At 36.0% G+C, this 20,761-nt stretch overlaps 2 protein-coding genes and 1 pseudogene across 2 annotated transcripts; all 3 read left to right on the top strand.

The window, feature by feature from the left end:
• The first annotated feature begins 770 nt into the window (after nt 1-770).
• Nucleotides 771-6,204, top strand: LOC125831352 (uncharacterized). Its single transcript, XM_049510550.1, has 15 exons — nt 771-1,139; nt 1,287-1,384; nt 1,521-1,621; nt 1,716-1,794; nt 1,996-2,056; nt 2,213-2,259; nt 2,382-2,474; nt 2,582-2,672; nt 2,995-3,043; nt 4,177-4,293; nt 4,382-4,529; nt 5,085-5,177; nt 5,256-5,324; nt 5,792-5,834; nt 5,945-6,204. The coding sequence occupies exons 1-15, from the start codon at nt 1,082-1,084 to the stop codon at nt 6,043-6,045; spliced, it is 1,248 nt and encodes a 415-aa protein (XP_049366507.1). The 5' UTR covers nt 771-1,081; the 3' UTR covers nt 6,046-6,204.
• Nucleotides 6,205-6,924: 720 nt separating this feature from the next.
• Nucleotides 6,925-14,509, top strand: LOC125831349 (pyridoxine/pyridoxamine 5'-phosphate oxidase 1, chloroplastic-like). The gene is made up of 14 exons (XM_049510547.1): nt 6,925-7,133; nt 7,230-7,406; nt 7,511-7,549; nt 7,956-8,123; nt 8,227-8,332; nt 9,398-9,564; nt 9,661-9,903; nt 10,099-10,187; nt 10,798-10,848; nt 10,936-11,026; nt 11,456-11,560; nt 11,674-11,744; nt 13,698-13,793; nt 14,275-14,509. The coding sequence occupies exons 1-14, from the start codon at nt 6,996-6,998 to the stop codon at nt 14,339-14,341; spliced, it is 1,608 nt and encodes a 535-aa protein (XP_049366504.1). The 5' UTR covers nt 6,925-6,995; the 3' UTR covers nt 14,342-14,509.
• Nucleotides 14,510-15,371: 862 nt separating this feature from the next.
• On the top strand, nt 15,372-20,217 carry LOC125831355 (pyridoxine/pyridoxamine 5'-phosphate oxidase 1, chloroplastic-like; annotated as a pseudogene).
• The last annotated feature ends 544 nt before the right edge of the window (nt 20,218-20,761 follow it).

Raw genomic sequence — 20,761 nt, 5'->3', positions numbered from 1 at the left:
TTTAATATATACGCTTTTCCATCACAAGTGATGATGACCAATGATGGATTACTATGTTGCGTAAGATGAATATATTACATATGTAATTTAAACTTGTAAATTACTATAAAATATTAGTCACTGTTTCCCCTTTTAGCTTTTCATTTTCCAATTCATTATCTATCTGTAATTCACTATTTTGTCCAATCATTATTTCGGATGATTACTAGTACGGTGCTACATCTCTTTCATTCTTGATCTGGCTTTTCCAATGAAATTTGACAACCAAGTTAGGTACAACACTTTAAAGAGAATGATGACAAATGTGTTGTATGAAAAGTAAATATCGAAAAATAATTTTATGAGTATGCAAGGGAAAATATAAATTTTTTTCCATAAAAAATATGTTTTATCAATAGAATATTTTTTTTTGCAATGCGGAAGAGGAAAAAAGAAAATAAGGAGAATTCATGTGGAACATTACAAACACAAGAAAATCTTTGTGGTTGAAATTTCTAATTTGAAAAAAAATCTTCTTGCTTTAGTAAAAATATTTTCAAAAGAATATTATAATATGCTTTCCAAGTTCCATTTATCTCAAACATATGAACATCCTCTGTTCGAAAAATAAAAGATCATAATTCATATACCTTAAATTAGACAACTTTATAATGACAACATAATAAATACAAATAATTCTATACTGGAGAGTGATGAAAGCCAATTAAAAACAAAAGAAAGGTCGAAATTTGCTACCTATTTATTTGTATTTGTCTCGTATAATATAAAAAATCCACCCCCTTTGTTCTGTCCTTTCTTTCTCACTGGATCTTTAGTATCCATCTCAATTTTTATTTACAGTATTCATATCTCTTTCTCCTCTCTGTCTATCTCCCCCAACGTTCTCGTCCACCTCCTTTTCTGCTTCATCTTCTGCCAGCACTGTCACTTTCAGGTTTCTGTATTGTAATTATTGAGTTGCCCCTTTTGAGATTATTTCCCAAATTGTGTTCATTGTAGAGTTAAAAGAATTGGAGCTGTTGATTTGGGCTGAAGGTTTTATCTTTTTTTTTTTGAGATCTGAATTCTGCTTTTGATAGAAATGGGAAGTTCTGAGGAGAGAGTTGTGGCTGTGATCATGGTCGGTGGACCAACCAAAGGTATGCATTTTTTTATTCAAGTTTTAGAACTTCCATCCAAGTTCTTTATCACTGTTTGGAATTTGGGTATAAAAGAAACCCTTGATTAATTTCAATTCTTTTAATAAAGTTTAAATCTTGTGCCCTGTGTTCTTGATTCCTTGACAGGTACACGTTTCCGCCCATTGTCATTGAATATCCCAAAGCCACTTTTTCCATTAGCAGGACAGCCAATGGTTCATCATCCGATCTCTGCCTGTAAAAAGGTAATGCTTTCTTTGTACTAATGCTGAATATTGCTATACAGATTTGATGTTCTAGGTTTTCTTGCATTCATTAACGAATGGGGTGTTCAAAGTCCAAGTTTTTATGCATTAAACTAATGACTTCTGTACTTTTCAGATTCCGAACCTAGCGCAGATCTACCTCATTGGCTTCTATGAGGAGCGTGAATTTGCTATATATGTGTCTTCAATCTCGAATGAACTAAGAATTCCTGTCAGGTTATATTACTATCCTGCTTATCCATGCAGTGAGTTTTATGAACTTCTTAATATTGGAGCTCATTGATGTGTCTATTGAATTTATTGTTAATAGATACCTGAAGGAGGACAAACCACATGGTTCAGCTGGAGGCCTTTACAACTTTAGGGATCTGCTTATGGAAGACAGCCCGGTTGGGATTTTCACTCTTCTTGATTATAATATTCTTGTGATGATCATGTGTAGATTGCTGGGAATAATAACTACAGAGTTAGTTACTAGGAACATAAGAATTGATCAAATATGGTCTAAAAAATCTGAAAATATAAGTGGGGCTGCTGCCTCATCATACTTAGCTATCACCTTAACATGGTTAACTTTTCTCACCTGGCAGTCACATATATTTTTGCTGAACTGCGACGTTTGCTGCAGCTTTCCTTTGCCTGAGATGCTTGGTATTTGGCTCTTTCTTTCCTTCTTTATACTTCTCTCACACTTCTTAACTTTCATTCTTCTACTCTCTTGATCAACTTCTCTGCAATAAAGAGCGTTGCAGTGGTTTAGAGTTTTGACTTTCCAAGTTTTACCTTCTGTTTGCTCCAAAATCGCAGAGGCTCATAGAAGATATGGTGGAATGGGAACCATTCTTGTCAGCAAGGTAGATGAAAGTCCCCTCGAACTGTTTGTCTAGGACACATGCTATTGGCTATTTTATAGTTTATTAGCATCTATTATGTGATTACTTCATGTTGAAAGTCTTATTTGAGTTTCCATATGCAGGTGTCTGCTGAGACAGCCAGTGAATTTGGTGAACTGGTTGCTGACCCCGAAACCAATGAACTGTTGCATTACACAGAGAAACCTGAAACTTTTGTACGTCCTGATCCAACATTTACTTGCTCTTGGATTTTACTTGCATTAACTAAGAAATGTGTAGGTTTATACCCCTGGATTCTTGCCTAAATATGACTGGAATGCAGGTGAGTGACCGCATCAACTGTGGTGTGTACGTATTTACGCCCGATATCTTTAATGCTATTCAAGGAGTATCCACTCAGAGGAAAGACAGAGGTTGGTCTATGCATCATAACGAGGGTTTCCCTTGATTATGTGTTTTCATATTAAAAGAACTGAGATTTTTGGTCCATCTCTTCCTTTGATATCATTGTTCTAGTGTCATTTTCACCTTAGAACCATAATGGGCTGATTTGAACACTGACATAGCACAATTGCTGAAATAGAACAGTGCTGTGATTGACTTGGGTCAATATTACGTCTTCCTAATCCAATGTGGTTTTCAAGTTTCTTAAAACCCATGCAGTGATTGGTCCCAATTCTCAAACAATAGTATTATATGGGGGTGATTTATGAAGTATTTTCTCTTCTGTTGCAGCTAATCTAAGGCGTGTATCCAGCTTTGAAGCTCTTCAGCCAGTAAATAGGTATAATTTCCCTATAAAACTACGTAATAGACATTTTGGTGCTACCTTCGGAGAATAGTCATCTCATTTGCAATTGCCCTCTATTATGATTTCACTGTTGCAGCTCAAAATGGTATCTAGGTTCTTAGTCTGATTTTTCATTCTTCTATTCAATTGCTTACAAGTGTGGTTGCTTCTTTCTCCTCGTTGCACATTTCACAAATCCAGATTTAACATTTATATTAGTAATTTATCTCAGCATTTTGTTTGGTGAATGGTGAAATTGGGTGAAGCTTTATAACTGTAGCAGCTGATAATTACTTTTCAGGACAGAGGTTCTAGGTGCTGACGTAATTTTTACCTTTAGTTTCTTAGGGCAGTAGTGAATACTTGTCTTTCTTTAAGTTGTCGAGGAGTAAAGAGCAGATTTTTGGTTGCTAAATCTTCTGAAGGATAATGATTCTAGTTTGTTTTTTGAGGTTACTCATTTCATTAGGATGATGTCACTACACAATCATATGTTCCCACAAACACCTGTTATTTTGAGCTTTAATGGAATGGAAGATGTTACTGCTCACTGTTTGACCAGTAAATGATATTCAAAGTGCAAAGTGTATGTCTTGTTGTCTTCACTGTCATTGAGGAGTCCACCAAAACTGAAACCAGTCTTAGATTTTTGAAGCCCACACTTATCCCAAGCTTAAGCCATTTAATTTTGGCATCTTCCTGAGGTCTGCTCACAGTTAATTCGAACAAGACAATGCCACAAATGTTTGAACAATTGAACTGTGTGGTTGTGCACCTCTAGCTTGAATCATGTTACCTGGTCTTATAGTAACCTCTTGAAAGAAGCTTTTTCTGCAGAAGGATCATATGAATAAATCACCTGCTATAGGTGATACACTCTCGGCTAAAGGTAGTCAAGTAGGGGGCTGCAGACTGCAGTTACTAGAGCTGGATTATGGGTCTCCGAACCACAGCCCTATGTAGAATAAATTAATGAGGTTTATGATTCTTAATAGGAGCAGTAAAATTAATCTTTCTACTGAATAATACTTAGAATTGGCAACAAAAGAGTTTAAATGTACCGGTGCACCTGAAAAAAGAATTTCTGGCACCTTCTTTTCCTTTCCTGATATGAGCTTATTTGACAGGAGTCTTCCAACAGACTTTGTACGGTTGGATCAAGATATTTTGACCCCTCTTGCAGGGAAGAAGCAGCTATATACCTATGAAACCATGGATTTCTGGGAACAAATTAAAACACCAGGGTAAGCTAATCATATGAAGTGCTCATCATCCCATTTCCATTTCAAATGTCAAAATTTGAGGTGATGGGTGGGTTTATTTCTTTTGCAGGATGTCTTTGAAATGCTCCGGTCTCTACCTGGCTCAATATAGTTCCACATCACCACATCTTTTGGCAAGTGGGGATGGCTCAAAGACTGCAACCATCAGCGGTGATGTTTATATCCATCCATCTGCTAAAGTTCATCCAACTGCAAAGGTAGGAATATTTCGATACACCTACAAATAACTTGTTATGATTATTTTATTATGTTATAAATTTCATGGTTGGTTATTTGGGATTAATGGTGATTTATTTTACTGCAATAACTTCTGTGATATGAAAAACAGCTAGAGGCAAATCTTGGCTCTATGTCGTACACATCTTGGCTCACCAGCCAAATCTGTATTGACTAGTAAATGTTTGCAACACTGTAGCTCGAGGTCATCTCTTTTGTAATGAATATGATTCCTGGTACAGATTATGTCAGTTATTGCAGTGCTTTCTATATTATCAAAGCTGCACCTTTGTAAATTTATTTTAGTTAAAAGTAAAGAGATCAAATTTGATTTCTGATTAGCGTTTATGAATCTGAAGAGCTAGCTCTTGATGGTTCTTGCTTCCATTCCATGCCTCAAATTTTTTTTTTTATATTGTTTCTCCTTACATAATTAATTGTCACAAACACTTCTGACTGCAGTTGCCCTGATTATGTGCTCATTTAGACCTCCTTCCTTCACCTATAGATTGATTGTCTGTTACAATGTTGAACAGATTGGTCCAAATGTTTCAATTTCTGCTAATGCTCGTATTGGAGCTGGTGCCAGGCTCATCAGTTGTATTATCCTTGATGATGTTGAAATCAAGGTACCACTTCACTATATTACAGCTCATGAGATACTTCAATGACATATGCTGGAATTTAACATGGGGTTCATTTTCCAGGAAAATGCGGTTGTTATTCATGCAATTGTTGGCTGGAAGTCTTCAATTGGCAGATGGTCAAGAGTCCAGGTAAGTAATGGAAATGACTAAATTCTTGTTTAATATATGAAATATATTGCTGAAAAAAGATGCTTTGGTCTCGACTCCCCAAAAATACTCCCCGAGAGGTCATTCTTAATTTGTCAGTTTGTCTGTCCTGTCAATACGTAGTGCCAGTTTCTCCTTTGGAATTTAGGAATAAGGAAGAGCTGTCATACTACTCCTCTTTCATCAGAACTGTAGAGTAAAATAATCTGGAGAAAGTGCTTTTTCACATCAAAATTATTCATTACTCAAGATATTAAATTAGTTCCAAGAGTGTAATCCATGTATTATGTGAAGATCTTCGATGAGAATTCGTAAGATTGGCTGTACTAGTCCTTTCTCTTGGACTTTATATTCCATGCTAGCTGAATGCCATTCCTCCATTATTTCATTTGCTTTCTCTAGTCCTAGTCTTCACATCAGGTAACTAAACTCTATCAAACTGATTTCAGGGTGTAGGAGACTACAACACAAAGCTCGGGATCACAATTCTTGGTAATGTATTTGTTATTCTCATATTCCTTTCTGTTACAGCTCGTACCTTTACAAAATTATCAACATTAAACTTTTGTGGTGGATTATCTAAATCAATATATTGAAACCAGGTGAATCTGTGGCGGTCGAGGATGAAGTAGTGGTAATCAACAGCATTGTTCTGCCAAACAAGACTCTTAATGTGAGTGTCCAAGAAGAGATCTTACTTTAAACACACAGAGATGAATTTGGCAGTGCCCCCTTTTGCTAATGCTACTAAGCCATCTTCATCCCCTAGGCTTGTATTACCATTTTAATTCTATGTATGTATTGTTTGTACATTTGAATACGGAACAATTTTGCTAGTTTACTGTTTATTTGTAATTTTCAATAGTAAGAACTGCAATAAGCCCTTCTTTTCTTAATTTTATTGTTGGTCTCTCTCCCTAATAATCTATTTTTTTTTAAAAATAAATTCAAATTCATTTAGTTTCTTAAAAAGGAATGTTAGGACGTTTTGTGGTGAAGATTTCACACTACAATATTTTCAGATATTTCTTAACTTGATTCTAAGGTCTGTTGTACCTCTCTAAATCCCACTTAGTGAAATTTCACTCGGTATGCTGTAAAAAATAAAGAGACGGAGAGGAAATCCATATAAATTGTCATTTTGCATAAATTTCCCCTTGTTTTTTTAGTAAGAAAAAAGGCCAAACTTGTTCCTTTGTATTTAAATTTATTCCCTGTTATATTATCCGAATAAAAAAGCTCTCATGTTATATATAGGTCCAAATATATCCATTTCCAATAACAGCCATTGAAGTGTTGAATGTGGGAAAAAGTTTGCAATTCACCATATACACAAGGAAAAATATTTGATATAGTCTTTAACTTTGTGATTGAAAATTAATTGATATATTCTTTGTAAAAAAAAAATACTAATATATATATACCTATATGATTACCAAAATAACTCAAATATACTCTTTTGGACCGAAAGAAATAAAAATAATTGATTTTAAATTTATTTTCCTAATTTTTTATTAAAATAAAGTCCATCCTTTAATTCTTCTCTTCAATAAAGTTTTTCTAGAGGTTTCATGTGTATTAAATCAGGAAAAGGTTGCTGGCTAATCGAAGAGGTCACAATGCCACAATACTGTATTGTTAATTGTGTATAAAATGCTTCCTTTGTTGCGCAAAGCCAAAAGAATGTCATGTCTTCTCTCCCAAACATTACTTCCTTCTTCAGCTGCTAATTCCGTCTGTAATTTCAAGCCTACTCACTCTCTCATCGCTCCACATCATCTTCTTCTTCCGGTAAATTCTCTTTCTTTCTTTGTGTGATCTTGATTTCGCTACGTGTACAACTGTCAGCTATTGAATTACTTATTTGCTAAATCTTGGGAATGAAAGAGGTTGTTGGGTTTAAGACCCAAGATTGGATTTTTGGGTTCGGTGAGAGGAATGGCAACGAAAATGGATAGCATTCAGCAAAACCCAGAGGCCATTTCGTACCTAAACCAGAAAGAAGCTGCTGAAATTGATGAAATACTTATGGGTCCTCTTGGTTTCAGTGTTGATCAACTTATGGTTAGCGTCTTAATTATCCCGATAATTGTGATATCTTTTGAGTTTTAACTTTCATTAGGGGATAGTTTCTAGTATGCTGGGTGATTTTGTGGGTTTGATTGCAGGAACTGGCTGGCTTGAGTGTTGCTGCTGCAATTGCTGAGGTGAGTAGAGAAATTGCTTTAAAAAGATCTCTTTGTACTTTATGTCATCACCTCCTTGACAATTTGACATGGTTGAAGATGCATTCTGACTTATAGAATTTCAGTTTGTTTCAGTTGTATTGGATTGAGTAGTTTGGTTATGTTAAATTTTGACGCAAGGTAACAATACAATTGCATAGCATCTACCCTGATTTGCGTGTCATATTTTTGAATTTCCAAAATTTTGTTTCCCCCCTGCATGTTGGACAACAATTTTTTTGTCTCCATTTCTGTCATTTTAGCAATTTTTGAGTGGATGTAGGTTCATAGACAATACCATCAGGCTATTGCTTTTTTTTTTTTCCATCTTGATCCTTTGTGGGTAGTTCGTTGAGGCTGTACACTAGTGATTTTTTTCTTATGACAGGTCTACAGACCAAGTGAGTACAGTCGTGTTCTTACTATTTGCGGCCCTGGCAATAATGGCGGTGATGGTCTTGTAGCTGCTCGTCATCTATATCACTTTGGCTATAAACCATTCATATGTTACCCTAAGCGTACTGCTAAGCCTCTTTATGATGGCTTGGTAACTCAGGTATCAATTTTTGTTTAAACTTTACGAATGACAAATTTATAGTCCATTGTTCCATTAAAAGTTCCATTTATTCAACTTTCTGATAAATAAACATTTTTTCTAGCTCGAGTCGATGTCAGTTCCTTTCTTGTCATTGGAAGATTTGCCAAAGGACTTGTCTGACAGCTTTGACATTCTAGTGGATGCAATATTTGGATTCTCGTTCCATGGTATAATTTTTCTTTAGATCTTTTTGTCGTTGAGCTTCAACATGTAACTACTCAAATTTTAGAATCCTTTGGTTGGAACCTTTCATTTATCTTTCTTTCTATTTCTATTGTTCATGACATTTACTTTGTTTATTGATAAGTAACTCTTCATTTACCTTTTATTCCTTTTAGCATGGAAAAGAAACTGGTGAACTTCTTATGTCATTAGCAATGTAATAATCCTTTCTTTTGATCCATAAAAGACTAAAATCTGTCTTTCCGGATGAGATGACAACACAGCTGATTGCAAAGAAAGGGGATATCTGAACAGAAAAATAGAAGATGTACACTCTCAAACATAAAAAGCTATAGGACATTTTCTTGTGTTGGGAGTGGAATGTTGAGGAAGGATAATTTGGTCAAATTTTGTCTCCTGGTGGAAAGATTGTCAAATACTTAAGTTTTGTTTCAAGGCCTGGAAGTGTATAGGATGGTTTGATACCCAAAATAGATTAGAAAGGAGGGGGTGTTGTCCATGATTAACAGGAAAGGGAAAAAGTTACAAAAATAACATTTCTTAGTTTGGATGAAAAATAGATAAAATTGAAGGGGGCAGATTGTTGAGGCAGGATAAGGATGGTTCTTTGGTCAAATTTTGTCGTGGTTTCCTGGAAGAAAAATCCACTATATTTTAGTTTGTTTTAACTTTTAAGGTCTAGATGTGTATAGAATTGTTTGATACCCAAAATAGATCAGAAAGGAGGTTATAATTAGCCGGAAAGATAATTTTTCTTATAAAATATCCTTCTATATCCCTCAGGTGGATAGCATGAAACCAAAAATAGATAAAAATTAAGAGAAACCGAGCTTCTTCTTTAGGCCTGATTATCATTGGATTTTAGATAGAACCATCGAGAAGAGAAGCACTAGATATAAGGAAGAAGCAGGAAAATTTGAAAGTGGTAACAACAAAGTACCTTTGCGAAGGTGTTTTTTTATGAAAGATTAAAAAAAAAGTTCTGGTACTGAAGTGTGTGCACCTCAATCTTTCTTTAGCTTTTGTAAGATTTCTGGTAACTTGTCCAGGTAGCCCAAGGCCACCTTTTGATGACTTAATTCAGAGACTGGTGGCACTAAAGATTAATGGCGATACACATCAGAAATCACCTGCCATCATCTCTATAGATATTCCATCTGGTTGGCATGTGGAAGAGGGAGATTTAAGTGGTGAAGGTATTAAACCTGACATGCTGGTATGTGTTTGTTTTTTATCTGTATTTAATATCTGCAACGCCTTACTTGTTTGACTTTTATTTAGCCACCTAACAAGTAAAATTTCTGGAACTTAGGTTTCTCTAACTGCCCCTAAATTGTGTGCCAAAAGGTTTTCTGGCTCGCACCACTTTTTAGGTGGCAGATTTGTTCCACCATCCATCAGGAACAAATTTAATCTCCAACTACCAGCATATCCTGGCACTTCCATGTGCGTCCGTATTGGCAAGCCCCCAAAAATTGACATATCATCTCTGAGGGAGAACTATATTTCTCCTGCGTTGCTTGAGGAAGAGGTCGTCGCTGACCCCTTTGATCAGGTATGAGTTGATGTAATCATGTAAAACAGAGTGGATGATGACTGCTGACTTCATTTTTTAAAATTTTTATTAAGAGATAGTTGGCCATATTCCAGGTGTCACTAATTCTAACCCATGTTTCTTGAATTTTCACTGTGATTTTGTGTACCTAATTCTCCTGTTGCTTTATAATTACATCAACCTTGACTTTTGCAGTTCCAAAAGTGGTTTGATGATGCAATGGCGGCAGGCTTGAAGGAACCAAATGCCATGGCCTTGTCAACTACTGGCAAAGATGGCAAGCCGTGAGTATCTCACGCTGCTTTTGCTAAAATTAGTTCATTTTATTTTTTAACCCACCTGCTGTAATAATATGCAACTCTAAGACTTTACCTCTTTCTTTCCCCCTCTCTTACATTATCAATCACCAAGAAATTGTGATGAGAGCTATATCATCTAGAGAACTTTCATATAGCAGTTTTGGTTCACGCTCAATTGTGAAACTGGCAACAGTCCTTCTATGAGAATTAGCAGGATGTTTAAGGAAAATCTTTCTCTCTCTCTCTCTCGCTTTTGATAAGGTAGGAGAATTGTCATCTCTGTGTATAATGGTTCTACTTACTTGTCCTTCCAATGCCCTTTGCTTCCCAAGCAAATAGAATCTTGTCCATTTGCATTGAATGACAAGTGACTCTAATTTTCTCTTATATTCACTATAAAACGAAATTTGTGATACTTGTAACCATAATAAAAAGCTAGATCATTAGGATTTTTTGCAAGATTATTGGTTCATATGAATCTCTGATTAACGTCTCAAATTGTTTATGTATTGGTTCTTGTTAAGTGCTTAGGTATGTTTTCATATCTCTTTCTTGAACCATAAACTTGTATCATTTTATGACTTTTTAACTGAAGTTCATCAAGGATCGTATTGCTGAAAGGGTTTGACAAGGATGGTTTTGTCTGGTTAGTTCTGCTCATCTTTATGCTAGTGCATCCTAATGCCATTCAGAAGACACTAGTTTATTCTTATATAGAGTCTCCCCTGTGCAGGTATACCAATTATGAAGGCAGAAAAGGTCAACAAATAGCTGAAAATCCTCATGCCGCACTCCTCTTTTATTGGGATGATTTGAACCGCCAGGTATAGTCTGACTTAACTATCTATAATAGAGAATCTGTCAGTGTATTTATTCTCATTCTTCAAGGAGAAAGACTTATGCAGTGTATGAGGAGGCTATCAATACCCTGTTTACTATTTGCTAGCATAGACTAAAATTCAAGTGGTTGCATCTCTCAGCATATAGGTTGAGCATGGAATATGTATATGATATTATACTTTACTAGACCTACTTAGTTGCCTGCCAGATTAAAAGGGAAGAAACTTTGTAATTTGTAGTGTTTATATAAAGCACTCATTTTGTGTTGTGTTTTATGAATAAAAATTACCTATTAAAAGAAACTCAAATCCATGTGCAAGCTACATTAATTGTTGAACAATATGTCATGGTTGTATCCCCTGCTGCCGTTGAATTATTCTGAATGGATCTTAAAACAACAGTGTGGTCTCTAGGTAAGAATCGAAGGGCCGGTGCAAAAAGTTTCTGATGAGGAATCTGAGCAATATTTTCACAGTCGTCCTCGGGGAAGTCAGATTGGTGCCATAGTTAGCCAGCAGGTATGCAAGTTTCTTAGTATAATTTTTGAAATTGTTTCTTTAACTTTGTATGTCTATAACTTCCTTTTATTTGCTCATATAATTTGCAAACATTTGTCTCTTGCTTTTCCTAGAGCACAGTTATTCCGGGAAGGCATGTCCTCCTTGACGAATACAAACAGTTGGAGGCAAAATACTCTGATGGGTTAGTATCTAGTTTTAACTAATCAAATGATTTGGAATGCCAAAGCCAAATGCTATGATGTTTCTGTATCTGCACCATTCAAAACATGGTTTCTCCTGTTCTCATTCTTGTGCTCAACTTTATTTTATGTAATCCATTGCCATACTTTAGGAAATATGTGATAGTATATAGTAAAATTCCTCCCCCAATTCACAATCCCTTTGAAAGAGAACTTGAGGAACATTTTTTGTGGAACTGCCTAAATAGGAAATCAGGTACAACTAATACCCCATAAAAAATTCATTAAGAGGAAATGGGAATTCATAAGTGGGAGTGAGAAATACTCCCTCCATCCCATATTAGTTGTCAGGTTTTACTTCTCAAGAGTCAATTTGACTAATCTTCGGAGCTAAATTGGATTAGATTAATTCAATATTTTAAAATTATAATTTAAATATTCAAAAACTACACGAAAAGTACTATAAATTACAATTCTTTTCATATCAATATGGTGAAAAATATATGTTAAAGCACCGGTCAAAGTTAATCTAGTTTGACTCTCGAAAAGGAAACATGACAAGTATTATCAGACGGAGGGAGTAACAAAAACTAAAATCCATAAGTTGAGTTCTCATACGCTTCTATAGGTTTAAAAGTTTCCTTATGCTGCATCAAGAAATAATTGAAAGTTGAATCCCAAATATGTTGTTCTAAACTTCCCAGTTGGGATGTAAGGTTTCCCCTTTTTTTTTTTGATGAAGTAAAAAGGTTTCATTGAGAGCATACAAAAGATGCAAAAGAGGTAGTATATTTGAGCTTACAGAAAGGTTGTATTAATCTCTTTACATAAGTGGCTATTACAAGACCCAGGGAGACTACAGGGGCCAGGGGGGACATATTGTCACAGCTACACAATAACATAAGACACCTAGACTTTAACAGAATGGTTAAGGGTTAAAGGTTGATAAACCATCAGAACATCTACTATTTCTTTCTAACCATAAACACCAACAAATGCGAGCTGGAATCATCCTCCATGTGCTTCTGATGGCTTTACCAATTTCCCGTCAGCTCCAACATTCATAAGCTTCTTTAAAGCTTTGCGGCATGACCCAACTGAGACCAAAAATAGAGAGAAACAAACTGCACAAATCAGTTGCAACTTAACAATATATTAAAGGTGGTTGTTGGTTTCCAAGCTCTTGCAACACATAAAACATCTGTTCACGGTCTGAATGCCCCTTTTGCGGAGATTGTCTTGGGTAGGGAAGGCCTCATGTAGAGCTGTCCGCTGCAGATGAATCTTTTTGTTTGCAGTGGTAAGTATAAATGCATGTGTATACGGTAAGCTGTCAATTGATTCTTTTATCTATGCCTGCCCAGCTGAGCAAGTCGAATTAGATTTCATCAGTAGGTTCAACCAAAGCTCAGCCTTGCAAAGTGTTAATTTAATATCAGTAAATTGTTAAAGATTATAACGACATTTAGTCTGAAAATCATAAATCAATAATCGATGTATCAAGTAAATTATAATGGCATTTAATTTGATAATGGTAGATCAATAGATTGTTTGTGAAAGGAGAGGAAAAGAACTAAAGAACAATATATCTACGAACAACTTGGACCCCAGCCTAATAAAGCTCAGACTTGCCTTTTGCTGAGGTCGGACTTCAAATTTAAACTTAGCCCTCCCAGATTCAATTTGGGCACAGCTTCAGAAATGGTGCTTAATGAGCTCATTTACGCTGTTCAGTTTCTATTTTGGTGTATGTGCTATTATGTAGTGCAGTACTTTCATGTTCATAAATAATTAAAACCAACTAATTCTGTCTCCTGTAAGCTGATTAAAAAAATCTGTCTCCTGTAATGCAACCACTATAGTAATTTGTCATTTCTCTTTCCCCACTTCATGCTCATAAATTTCACTCTCATATCCTTGAAAGGACTTGGCTACCTATTTTGTCTCATCTGCAGAAGCGTGATTCCCAAACCAAAATACTGGGGAGGCTACCGGCTTAAACCTGAAATGTTTGAATTTTGGCAAGGACAGAAATCCCGCTTGCATGACAGGTATTGACTACAGGATGTCTCGTCCAAAGACTTCCATATTATGCTAGGAATGTATCCAAAGACTACAGGTGTTTCCTTTTTGATTTGTAAGAGAGATATTACGGATGCAATTTTCTAGGCAGCTCAACATTTTAGAAGAGAATGTAGTGGAAAAGAGATATGGAGTGTTGAGCAAAACACTATATATCAATTTAGAAAATTTGAATGAATAAATAGAATAGAGTTGGGAGAATTTAGTAATCTGGGACCCAGGAACTTTAGCAGTTTTTATACTGAATGCTCCATGTGAAACGGATTTCCATATTTATCAACTCAATATAGACAAATGGTTTCTTAAAAATACTCTCATATGTTTCTCCATATTTGAACTACACTTTGATGAGATTTCCAGATTAACTTCAGTGTGTCTTACCCTTTAGAACTTTAGGTTGCTCTTTTTTCCCATATAATTTATGGCTACATTTGGTTTATGCTATTGCAGGTTGTGTTACATCCTGGAAACAGTTGATGGAAAAACAGCGTGGAGGATTGAACGATTGGCTCCATGACTTGTGTTGAGAACATCCTCATTATGAGGATGCCAATTTGTGTACTTTCTTCCGTTAGCCTTCCCCTTTCTCCTCTCCCCGCAGGCCCGCCTATTGATCATGTGTGTATATTGTCGAGTCGAGGCAACTTTCCAGACACCAATAAAATTTGCCATTTTTATCAGATTATTGATTAATAGTTATAACAGAGATTTACATGTAATTACATTATAAGCAACGTCGGTCATAGAACTCTTGCTGCATGGTTTCCTTCTCTCTGTTTTTTGTTGCTGCAACAGTGCAACTTATTGCGGGTAAAACTTACCGCACCGGGTGTTTACACCAAGTCAATACATGCATGTCATGTGTTTAAATTTATAGTTCATTTTACTTCATTAAATCACGTAATAATAGAAATTGCATTGGTTTGGTGTAAACACCCGGTGCTGCTGGTATCTGCTTCTCTGCTTCTCGTTGCTTTCTCATTTGATATTTGTAAGATGAAAAAGCTACAGAATGACTAATCGACAATTTGTGAGTAGTGTAGTCACAAGTTTGACCAACACTGTTGATTTCACGATATTATATTATGTGTTTTAAGTAACTAACCAGTCACCACCAAAGATTGTGGATTGTGGGGAGTGGCAAGTAATCCTCTATCTTCGTTCGCCTTTGGCAAGTAGCCTTTACCCAAAGAGGGACTTTTTGTGCGAAATGCCCAAAGTGAGTAGTAATCAAAAGAGAAACTAACCAATGTAGCGCTTGTGAAATAAATCCTTTGATGATTTATCAGTTATATTTATATTTATATCATTAAGATAGACTGGTGTAGAAATTCCAGAAGCATCTTTTCAATTTAATAGATTCTGAATTACTTCCAATAATGTATTTCGTTATTATAAATTAAAGATGAATTTATTTCTGTTAACGGGAAGGGGAATTTTTCCGAAAAGAGGAGCGAAGTTAAGTTATGTACAATAATAATTCGAGGACACTCCAGAGAGTGTAGAAGGAACTAAAAGGTATCGATTGTTGTGTTTTGGAGCTGAGGAACATGGAGAGCACAGAGGAGATATCATATGTGAGCCAGCAAGAAGCCATAGAAATTGATCAGATGTTGATGGGTCCTCTTGGTTTTACTGTGGATCAGCTCATGGTTTCTCCTCTGAATTTTTTTTTAGATGTTACTACTTCTTAAATTTCTCTACTTATCCCTAAATTGGGTTTTACTTGTTTTGAGTTTAGGAATTGGCAGGCATGAGTGTTGCCTCTGCAATTGGAGAGGTAAGTGCTCTCATGGCATACTGGTATAATATTGTTCCACTTGTAGCACCAGACTCCATGTTTTCGACTCTGCCACCAGTGGGAAAGCAGTATTTTTAAGAGAGGGTGGGTTTTAGTAGCGGAAATCATCTGTTCAAGCTATTGCTTGTTATAAATTATCACTGTTGGATGGTGCAAACACAATTTGGCAACTAGAGTTCATGTAGTTATTGACTCTACAACCTTTTCGATCAAACTAGACGGACATAACCGTTTTCATATATCACCTAGTTGAAATAAAAGCATATGTGATGGATTCAGTATTTGAAGTTCATGGGTTCCTACAACAATGTCTAGCCAAGTTGATATTCAATAGTAATTGGGTTCACAGTCAAATATTTAATAGATATTTAGTGAATTTCTATGGGGCTTGACAAAAGCGGCTGGTTTATGTTAACCCAGTGCTTCAACGCTAGATCTCCCTCTGTTGTTATGCCTAGTCTCATAGAAGCCATGATTAAAGATCATTTGATTCTGAGAGGGTTAATTCAAGAAGAAACTGACATCAAAGCTAGTAACCTAGGGAGAACTTGGAATCGGTGATAAGTGATGCGTTGACAGGAAAGGCAGAACATATGTTAAGTGTATAAACAAGCAATCGCTTGGTTTGTTAAAGAATTACTTCTTTATTTGGTTCCTCGCCATGTGATTAACAAGACTAAATGCATGTCATCTCTCCAGGTCTATAGTCCAAGTGAATATACTCGTGTGCTTGTTATATGTGGTCCTGGTAACAATGGTGGGGATGGTCTTGTAGCTGCTCGACACTTGCATCACTTTGGTTATAAGCACCTCCATTTGTTATCCAAAGCGGAATACTGAACCTCCTTTTGCTGGTCTGGTTACCCAGGTAGAGGATATGACATGAAATTCTTGAACCTCAATATTTCTAGTTTATTTGAGATGTTAATGGATGTGAGAATTTTGGTAGCTTGAGTCACTGTCAGTTCCATTCTTGCCAGTGGAAGATCTACCCGTGCAACTTTCAAGTGACTTTAAAATTATAGTGGATGCAATTTTTGGATTCTCATTCCATGGTAATACTTCCTTTCTCAGTTTCTGTTTGACATTCCCATTAGTTTTTCTCTTTGCTGAGAAGGCCAAGACTGCTATTGAATGCTACATAACTTCTATAGCTGTGTGCCAAACTTGTTAGTCTTATTCTTTGCATAAGTTGGTTTGAGTCATTCATTATCCACCATATACGTGGGTATACAGCGTTAAAAGTAATTTGCTGTTATTGAGGAATTTGACCTTCTGGTTCTTCATTTCTTAGAGATCTTGTGTCCTTCCTATCTTTTTTTCCGTTTCCTTCTACTTATTTAGGGCTGTTTCACAAATAGATTAGTCAAAATAATTTTGCCCTGGAGCTAGCTAGAATGTCTTTCCTTAAAACACAAATCTGGCATTATGTGGATAAACTTTAGGTCTCCCAAAGTGTCAGAAGTGTTTCTGAGCATATTAATTCTTTCCAGGGAACCCAAGGCCACCGTTTGATAGTCTCATTAGAAGGATGGTCTCCATAAAAACCCAGCAGTGCACACATGAAATAGCAGCTGTCGTTATATCTGTAGACATACCTTCTGGGTGGCATGTGGAAGAGGGAGACATTTGTGGTGAAGGCATTGAACCTGATATGCTGGTATAGAGTTGTTAAGTACTCACATTCTATTGTTATCATGCCTTTTTCTCGTTGATAATTCTGTTTTTCCTTTGAAAATCATGGGAAATACCTAAAGAAAACTTTGGACATTCACTGTGTAGGTCTCTTTGACTGCTCCAAAATTGTGTGCCAAAATGTTTTGTGGCCCGCATCATTTTTTGGGTGGAAGATTTGTTCCACGATCCATCATAGACAAATTCAAGTTAAAACTTCCATCGTATCCCAGCACTTCCATGTGTGTTCGAATTGGAAATCTTCCAGAAACCAATTTATCAGCACAGAAAGGGATATTTACAGCTTCTGTAAATCTTGAGGTGGAGGAAAATCCTATTGATCAGGTTGAGTTGTATAAAGTATATCTAGAACTTCGACTCTCTTGTGGTAATTTTATCGCAAGTTTATTAGATAATCCAGAAATGTATGCAAACTTCTTTTCTTAAAAGCAATGCAGTATATTTATAAATGTGGCAATCAAGCCCCATTCTGATTGCAGTTTCAAAAGTGGCTTGGTGATGCATTGGAAGCTGGTGTCAAAGAACCCCATTATATGGTCCTATCAACAGTTGGTAAAGATGCAAAACCGTAAGTCTTTTGAGCTTCAATTTTCTCTGTGTTTACATGATCTGCAAGTTAATATTACAGTGATTGTTTGCCTGATGTTGACTGTAGTATTTCTTCTTCCCAGTTCATCGCGAATGGTATCATTGGAAGGAGTAAACAAAGATGGTTTTGTCTGGTGAGCTCCATAACTATTTCTGAATTATATATATTCTATTAAATGACATCCTTCTTGTTTCTGCAGGCACACCAACTATAGGAGTCGAAAGGCTCGTGAAATTTCTGAAAATCCTCATGCATCACTTCTCTTTTACTGGGGTCCTATAAAATGCCAGGTTAAAACAACTCCATCTTTAGCACTTCCTGCAATTTGGGAGAGCATTAATATCTAGTGTCTATTAACAATTTAACATACATGAAAATGTCCAGTGATAGCTTTACAAATCCTGTCCTGGATATGCATTCAATTACTTGAGAGTGATCTGCAGGATTGTGTTGGGTAGATGAGTTGCTGAAGAGATGTAGTTATGAACTACTATCTATGCACAATCAGAAATTTGTTGTTTACCGTTCCCTTGTTAGAATCCAAGGTTCAGTTTCCCTATGATAAAATTAAAATGTAAAGAGAGACAGAAAGAGGAAATCATGATTACTGTGCATACTCCCTTAAAACCTCAAATAGACATTTTCTTTATCATCATTGCATTTATTCTCTGAGATATAATTCACTGACTACATATAATGCATTTACCATTAGATAATTGTTCTTGATGTGCTTCATTACGAATTCATTTGTAGGTAAGAGTGGAGGGATTTGTGGAGCAGGTTTCTGATGAGGAATCTGAACAATACTTCTCTAGTCTTCCTCGAGATATCCAGATTAGACCAACAGTTAGCAAACAGGTTTGTCTAGTATTTTCAGCAATAGAGTTTCTAGATTCCGATACTTTGATGTTTCTGTATACGTAGATCAACAGCTAGTTTCCAATCTCTTCTGCGAGTTCAGAGCACACTGATTCATGGACGAGAGGTTCTCCATCAACAGTACAAAGAATTCGAGGAGAAGTACCATGACAGGTAAGTAATTTCACATATTGCTGGACATTCTTTCTTTGCTTGTCCTAATCTGTAACTAGCTCTGCTGGTTTCAATATTCCATCTGTGCCTAGCAGAAGTATTCTATTGGTTGGGATACAGTTAAGATGCATATCAGTTATGTGATTGTTGTCCCATGCTTAGAATTAGTGCATATCATTTTAGCATTTACAATATTTAGATCGAATTCTTCAACAGTTGCTTCTCATTGTTCGAACATGTAAAAGGCGAAACTTTTGTGTATGCATTCTTCGAAATATGTCTGACCAAGACTTGTTGATTACAACCTAATCATACTTTCTTTTTCCTTTCTCTAAAGAAAGTAGTAGTTTTTTAGTCTAGATTCAAGTGAACCTCAAAGCAATCCCTTTTCCCTAACATGCAGAACTTCAATACCAAGACCCAAACACTGGGGTGGCTACAGGCTTATTCCAGAATTTTTTGAGTTTTGGCAGGGAGAGGAATCTCAAGTGCACCTCAAGTATGTCCAAACCCATCTTTCTTTTATTATATCATCACAATAATTCCTATGGATCTACCAAATTGATCTCTGTTTAAATTCAATTAATCTGGAATCTGTACTAAAATTTGATTTTGGGTTCAACAGAAAGATCACAACAAAAAAATGGGTACTGAATGGGAGAACACTTGAACATACCTCTTTTAGGTGTTTCATATATGGCATTGGAATGGTTACTTGTATAGTATTATTTTAAAAACTAGTTATAAAACCTCTGTCCAGAGGGTTGAAAGAACAGATCTCCAGCATCGGTAGTATAAAAAGAGAATAGACTTGTACGAGTGTTAATGGGACAATCCCTTTACCAGTAAAAGATTCTCTATAATATCTCCTACCAACTTGACTGAGTAGAACTAAAGCTATATTTCAACAGATTTACTGTTATAATTTGAGCTGAAATGATTCTTGATATTAATTGCTGTTGACTTATGATTTAAGTGTGCTGTCGTTAATAGATTTCGGTACTATGCGGAGGAGATTGATGGAAGAAGAGTATGGACAATTCATAGATTGGTCCCACAATTAGCAGAATCAGCATCTTCATTATGACTTGCCATCTCTTTGAACTTAGCAAAAATGCACCAGTGCATGCATATGATAGGAAGCTAGCAATTAGATCGTTTCTTTTCCTGTTTTCCCTTCTGATTACCTTTTCTTGGGTAGGATATTGCACTTGGAATGTGATATAACATTACTGAGGGTGTACATATGTATTACGAGAAATTGTTTACTTGCTCAGTATCTCTTTGTAAGAATCTCCGTGCTGATTTGCATAGTATTTCCCTTCTACTTCTATTCTGAGGTTGTACATATGTGCTGCCAGAAAGCGTTTACTTGCTCATTATCTCTTTGTAAGTATCTCCGTGCTGATTTGCATAGTATTTCCCTTCTACTTCTATTTCAGATGACGATTGTCTTCTCTTTCCTTTTCCTGTTTGGCACATTAAAATTGTTGGGAAAATTGGGTCTCTAGGTCAGTCCCAGGTTCAATTCCCAATAGACAATAATAGTAGGTGATTTCTTACTAGCCATGATAGATAGAGTTACTTGGTACCTGTGTTCTGGTGGGAGGTAGCAAGTTTCCCATGGAATTAATCTAGGTGTGCAGAAGTTGGTTCAAACACCACAATTTCAAAAAGGCATTGGCAATAGACAGTTCAGGTCTTCACTCCAATAGACAGATTAACTCAAACATTGGCAAATTGAAAAGAATTTGTGCAACTATTCTCCAAATTGAGCTGAGTAATAAGTTGATCTGATGGCAAAGGAATACGATGGCAGT

Source organism: Solanum verrucosum, unplaced genomic scaffold, assembly GCF_900185275.1.
Source record: "Solanum verrucosum unplaced genomic scaffold, falcon-dt-bn FXZP01000049.1, whole genome shotgun sequence".
Taxonomy (NCBI): domain Eukaryota; kingdom Viridiplantae; phylum Streptophyta; class Magnoliopsida; order Solanales; family Solanaceae; genus Solanum; species Solanum verrucosum.
Note: the sequence above shows the minus strand (reverse complement) of the source record. Positions and strands in the feature narration are given on the sequence as shown.

Excerpts from the sequence above, each read along its gene's own strand:
- LOC125831352 (XM_049510550.1), top strand. The coding sequence starts at position 1,082 with ATGGGAAGTTCTGAGGAGAGAGTTGTGGCTGTGATCATGGTCGGTGGA. Across the intron at positions 3,044-4,176 it reads GCTCTTCAGCCAGTAAATAG|GAGTCTTCCAACAGACTTTG; the intron begins GTATAATTTCCC and ends CTTATTTGACAG. Across the intron at positions 4,530-5,084 it reads AAGTTCATCCAACTGCAAAG|ATTGGTCCAAATGTTTCAAT; the intron begins GTAGGAATATTT and ends AATGTTGAACAG.
- LOC125831349 (XM_049510547.1), top strand. The coding sequence starts at position 6,996 with ATGCTTCCTTTGTTGCGCAAAGCCAAAAGAATGTCATGTCTTCTCTCC. Across the intron at positions 7,407-7,510 it reads TCAGTGTTGATCAACTTATG|GAACTGGCTGGCTTGAGTGT; the intron begins GTTAGCGTCTTA and ends GTTTGATTGCAG. Across the intron at positions 10,849-10,935 it reads GACAAGGATGGTTTTGTCTG|GTATACCAATTATGAAGGCA; the intron begins GTTAGTTCTGCT and ends TCCCCTGTGCAG.